At 50.3% G+C, this 6,276-nt stretch overlaps 1 protein-coding gene across 1 annotated transcript in view; it reads right to left on the minus strand.

Annotated features, from left to right (window-relative positions):
- Positions 1-6,276, minus strand: part of MACF1 (microtubule actin crosslinking factor 1) — a 156,033-nt gene that overhangs the window by 61,172 nt on the left and 88,585 nt on the right. Inside the window, exons 46-51 of the mRNA XM_033519639.1 lie at positions 5,847-6,013; positions 4,231-4,387; positions 3,552-3,669; positions 2,268-2,330; positions 1,312-1,553; positions 755-884 (exon numbers count right to left, since the gene is read on the minus strand). Coding sequence (XP_033375530.1) covers positions 755-884; positions 1,312-1,553; positions 2,268-2,330; positions 3,552-3,669; positions 4,231-4,387; positions 5,847-6,013 — 877 coding nt within the window. The remainder of the gene's footprint in view (positions 1-754; positions 885-1,311; positions 1,554-2,267; positions 2,331-3,551; positions 3,670-4,230; positions 4,388-5,846; positions 6,014-6,276) is intronic.

A 6,276-nucleotide genomic window follows, 5' to 3' on the forward strand; every position in this document is an offset into this window, starting at 1 on the left:
CTGGGGTTAGAAACCTATAAATCCTGGGAGGAAAAATAAACTTTCTCTTCTTTTCACCACACCTCCACCTGTGTCTGTGTGATCTGTTCATCTTCAGGGTTAACATGGCTCTATCCATCCTCCATCTAATATCAAATCAAATCTACGTGGAAGCTCCGAGGAGAAAACCTCCCAAGCAGGATTTCTGTGCTCTGATCACGACAGCCATGAGCTGGGCTGACCTTGAGCCATCTCCCATCCCTGGCCCCATAAATGAGGATAATCCCACGTGTGTCCATCCTCACACCGCACACTCAGACAGCCCAGACGGAGTCAACACCTTCCTGCTACTTCAAAGAAGGGAATCTCTGGGCTTCTTTTTGAACACACAGCCTTGTTTAGTCAACACTTAATTACCTAGGATAGCCTCTCTAATGACTGGAATTTTATATCAAGCAGAGAAGCTTTTAATCAAAATAATCAACCTGTGCTGCTAACACATTTTCTCCCCCTTCTTTTTTTTTTTTTTTTAAGGAGGCAATCCTTTAAAAATCCTTTAAAATCCACATCCATCACAGAGATTCCATTAATCACGACACTGCTCATCCCAGGAACACCTTCTACACCAGACAGCTCAGAGATGGGTTTGCTATTTACTGAATTTTAATTAGAAGTGACTCTGCTCTAGCGTGACTTTGGGATCGCCCCACACTCCTGAACCACTTCTAACGTGATGTTTGGAGACAGAAGCCTCATTAATGCTTCAGGCACTTACTCAGGTCCTCCTGCATCTTCTTCCAGTTCGCTGCTTCTGGGGAGTCTGGATATTTCTCCAGCAAGCCAGAAAGCGCTTCCTTTACCTTCTGGATCTTCCCAGAATTCTGTTCCAATTCAGCCAGAAATGCCTGGAAAAGAATGATTTGCTCTTCCTCAGATATAGGGCAAGGGAATCACTGAGTAGGAACAAAGCAGCAGCTACAAGCTGGAGCTGGACAATTTGTGTTCTTTGCTCTTTAATTAAATCAATTTTTAGCACTATTGTGAGCTAACCTGGCTGCAGGGGAAGGGAAAGGCTGGGAATTGCTTTCCAGGAGAAGCAAGGGCTCCAAATAATCTCATTTTCCCTCAGCCTGATATCAACAGGGTCTAAAAGCAAAGGGGAACTTTGGGCTGCTGCTCCAAATGATCTGGGAATGCCCTTCTTTAACTCAGGGCAGACTTTTGTTGCTAAGAAGGGATCTTTGGGAGATGCATGGCGGGGGGATGGAACTGGATGATCTCCAAGGCCGTTTTGTGATCCTATGACCCCAGAAAGCCGGGAAGAGAAATCACCTTGTTGTGCTCAGCCTGGGCTCTCATCGTCTCCGTCTTGGTGGGCGAGGAGGAGGCGTCCAGCTCGGACAACATCCTTTCCTTGGACTCCAGCCACCTGAGCATGGAGCTGGCCTCCTCCTGCACCTCCTGCATGGTGTCCAGCCTGGCCGAGAGCTGCTGCAGGCGCTCGCGCAGCGCCGCGCCCAGCGCCTGGTACCGCCGGCTCACGTCCGACACGTCGCACTGGATCTCCGTCAGATCTGCGCCCAAAACTCCGTTTTGCTCTGCCAGTTCCCAACTGCTGCCCCCCTGTTCTCCACCCCACACTGTCGAGGTTCTAACCCACCACAGAGAGCTGAGGTGAGGAGCGAGAGGCTCGCTCTGCCCGCCTGCGGAGCGATGTGGCATCATCCTCACCTCTCCTGCCACGGGGGATTTTCCACTCGTCCCACCTATGCCCTTTGACAGTTTACAAACAAAGCTCTCTGTTTGTGAGCTTGATGTGAACTGAGCCCCCTTTTCATAAAGCCACTGCTCATACAAGGTTAAATAATTTGGCACCAAGATGTGAAACCATTTTTATGCGCTTATTATCTCGTTGGACCGGTGAGCTAACAGCAGGTAACGGGCAGTAATTAAAACTGCTGTTCAAACTGGAGGGTTGCATGCTGTTATAATCCCACAGAACCAATAAATTTAATTGCAAGCCTTAAAATGATCCCCCATTTATCAGCTCCTATCACCTGATGAGGTGTCAGGGTGCTGTCACCCCCCAAGGCTGCCCCTCTCCGTCCTTCAGCCTGACCTCCACCCTCCATCGCAGCACCTGAGAGTTCCCAACCCACTGCCAAGCTCATTTCCCTTCCACTGGGATGCTGGCAGTGTCACACCGAGGTTTGGATTCCCAGGGAATGGGAATTCATGGACAGCATTGGGACAGGGGGAGGGCTGGGTGGTGCTGACAGTGAGCTCACCTTTGCAGGTGTGGTATCCGTTCACGCTGCCTCCTGAGGCTCCTGGAGCGGGCAGAGCAGCACCTGGGCAGAGGGGACAGGGACAAGAGGGACAAGAGGGACAAGACAGAAGTGTCAGGGATGCAGAAAGCAAGTGATGAATGGCTGCTGCACGGCAGGGACCACCAAGCACTGATGTGGCGTCTCCGCTGCCCACCTGCCCAGCACTGGGAATTAATTTGGTTTGGAGTCTCTTTATCTCTCCTTCTCCTGCTCCCCTCACTTTCCAGGAGCTGTTCCTGCTTTTTTCTGGAGCTTCTGGAGCTGGGCAGCCCTCTCAGCATCACCCAGAGAGCAGGGATAATGTGGCTGCAATACCTGGGACCACAGGTGTCCTGCCATGCCTGGGAACTTGCTACCCTGAGCATCACTTTGTGAATTATATCCAATAAAACTGTGAATGCCTTCCCTGAAGGGATTAATTCCCCCATTCCCTCCTTTTTTTTTTTTTATGGGATGAAACAATTCAAGCCAGCCCTGTGTTCATGCTCTCTTTGCCCAGAGATGCACCAGGGTCCCTTCTCTGGACACCAGATGTCACAACAAAAAGGGAGATTCACATTTTCAGGCAAGTCTCTCTTTCCTAACCACACATTTTAAAGCTTTCATGGACATCAGGGGCTGCACCTTTGGTCACCCACAAGCCTCTCCTCACTTCTCCTGATGGTTTCCCAAAGAACTGCTCATGAACTTAATCCTAACAAACATCCAGACCATAAATTCCTGTAAATTCCCATCAGTGATGAGAGTCCAGGGACTTGTTCTCACAAGCTGGAAGACATCTTTGAGTCGGTTTCCAAAAGAACCAGACATAATCTCATTGCCTCACAGACCTGGAGCCAAAAGGGAGGCCAGTAAATCACATCTGACTATCGCAGCACCAAATGTCATCCAGATATGAAACCCAAATGCTGGGAGCTGATTAAAACACTCCTCAGGAGGCTGAAGAACATCACCAGGAGAGAGCAGGAGCCACTTCCAGGAGCTCCCGAGCTCGAGCAGAGAGTGTTAGGTGTCCCCACAGCAAACACAGGGCTCGTCAGGCTATAATTAATTAAGCCAAGTTAGGATGGTGCATTAAAGCAATGAGCACCAGCGACTCAACCACTGGGCTGAGCCCCACAACACTCAGGTCACCACAGACCCTCTGAATTTGGTTAAAAGGGGGAAATAACCCCATTTTTCGTCAGAGAAGATGCAGTGATGACAGCAGAGCTGTCCTCAGGAGCGTCAGCCACAACTCACCTGCCTTGGGCGGGCTGTTGGGGGCCGTAATCTCCACGATCAGGTTCTCCAGGAGGGTCCCTCTGCGGCCAATCTCCTCCACCTGCGGCCCCTTCCCCTTCCATTCCTCCAGGAGATCCTGCCCCAAAGCAAAGTTTGGGATTGGGGGCCACGCTTGCCTGGCCACAGCCCTTCCTTCCTCACCTGTCCCCTGTGCGGTGACACGGTGACAGCGGCTGCACCAGGGAAGTGGCTGTGACACATTGATTTTTGCCAGGGTGGGGAATCAAACAGCGAAAAGCTCTTCCCAACTACTGGGTCTGTTGAAGGAAACCTTCTCCCTCCCACCATTCTGGGGACATCCCTCTTCTCCCTCCCTGCAGAGCCCAGCCCGATCCCGCGGCGTTCCGATCAAACGCCCGGCACATCCCGATTTATCCCATCCCTGCTGGAGCACAGCTCGGGTGACAGCACCACCTTCCACATCTGCCACGGGAAACACTCGGGGGAAAATGAGTGTGCTCCAGTCTCCTGCTCCCAAATCCCGCCCGGAGCAGGCACAGGGAGCGACAGCAATCAGGGAAACTCAGGATGCACACCGAGGGTTCCTGGGACCATAAAACACCTCCCAGGCCTCTGCACCCTGGGATTTCCTTCCCATCCCAGCATTTCAAGGCTTGGAGAAGCTCCCCTGGCCCACCTGGAGGTGCTGCCTGCGCTGCTGCAGCTCCTGCGTGCCCAGGGAGGTCTCGGCAGGTGGAATTTTGCCTTCGCTCTCCCTCAGCCACTTCCTGATGGCTCCAACCAGATCCCGAAACTCATCCAGCTGCTCCTGGCAGGATGATGCATCCTTTTCCCTGGGAGTGAAAAGGATTTGGAGAGTCAGAGCTTGTGCTCTGCCTTGTAATTACCCCCTCCTGAATGAAGCACAGTTGTGTCTCCAGGAGCCCTTTTAAAAATTATTATTATTATTATTATTATTATTATTATTATTATTATTATTATTATTATTATTATTACTATTATTATCATTTTCATTTTTATTATTTTTATTATTTTTATTATTTTTATTATTTTTATTATTTTTATTACTAGTAGTAATAGTGTTATTAGTATTATTATTATTTATTTTGATGTTATGATTATTTATTTTGATATTTTTAATTTAACATATTATATTTCATCTATTATTGTTGTTCTCATTAATATTAATGTCGTTATATTAATTAATTATAATATTTATAGTGTATTAATTATATTATAGTTTATATATTATTGCTAATATGATATAATATAATATAATATAATATAATATAATATAATATAATATAATATAAAGATAGAGAGATATAGAGAGATATAGATAATAGATAATAGATAATAGATACAGATATAGATATATATAGATATAGATAATAATAATAGTAGTGATAATAATAATAATAACAACAATAATAACAATAATAATAATAATAATAATAATGATAATAATAATAATAATATTTTTGCCTGGGAACAGCACAAAATGGGATGCCCCTACTGCCAGCCCCTCACTGCTGCTGACTGCTGACCCCCTCAGATCCTGGCTGGTGACACTTTTGGGCACCCCAGTGGTGGCCACCAGCCACGGGACCACCACTACCAGCCTGCCCAGGCTCTTTATCCTGGGAAAAGTGACATTTTTGGGAAGACAGGGCTCATTCCTGCTGTGTCCCCCCAGGCACCTGCACCCCGGGGGAGCCCAGGCTGTGCTATCCCTCCTCCCTGGCCACAGCTCCATCCTCTCAGCCCATCCTGGAGGGACAAAGCAGCCCCTGGATGGGAGTCAGGGGCTCCTCTGGCTCGTCCTTGCCGGCCACAGCAGCTGCACAGCGCTGGATTACGGGGGATTTTGGGGAGTTTCATCCTCTTTCCCCACATCCCCGCAGGGATTTCGGAGATCCAGCCAGACAGAGGTGTGACTCCCGGGGATGCTGCTGCTCTGACTCTGCTCAAAGCCCCTTTTCTCCCCATTTCAGGGCACTCCAGGATCGGGCTGCAGCCAGCAGGACGCTCTGGGATGGAGCTCTGGCAGCCCCCACTCCGGGAGCTGGGAAACGCGGAGCTCCTGCTGCGGCACCAGCAATTCTCACAACGCCCCCAGCCAAGGCTTTTTTTAAAGCGTCAGCTGGAGCAGAGCTGCCTCAGGATCCTGGCGTGGGAGGAGGGCGGCAGGAAGAGCTGGCTCATTCCCCCCCCTCCTTGGAAAGGAGATCTCCACGCAGGGTCTTGCTCGGACCACGAGGCCACCCCCAAGCTCCTCTCCCCGGGACTCACCTGTCCTTTGCCACCTTTTGTAGCTGCAGGAAATCTTTCTTCAGGCTCTGCAGCTTCTCCTGCTGCTGGAAGGTGCTGGGGGCGAAGCCACAGGAGCTCAGCTCCTCAGCCAGGTGCTCCAGGGTGGCCAGGTCCTCCTGGTGCTGCCTCATCTCCGAATTCAGCTCCTGCCAAGAGCAAAGGGCGATGCTGCCCACGCTCCCCCAGCAGCAGAGGGGATGAACAGGACAGTGCCACATCCTGTTGGCCTGGGGAGACCCTGGGTGGGCAGTGCCCTGCGTGGCACCAGTGCCAGGTGCTGGGCACAGCTCACTGCCCCCTGCTCACCCAGCACTGAGCAGCTGCAGCGGCAAATCCCACTTTCCCCAGTGCTGGTGACTGGGATGGGGTGGGATCCATGGGATGGGATCCATGGGATGGGATGGGAACT

The sequence above is a fragment of the Parus major genome, chromosome 23, assembly GCF_001522545.3.
Source record: "Parus major isolate Abel chromosome 23, Parus_major1.1, whole genome shotgun sequence".
Classification (NCBI taxonomy): Eukaryota; Metazoa; Chordata; class Aves; order Passeriformes; family Paridae; genus Parus; species Parus major.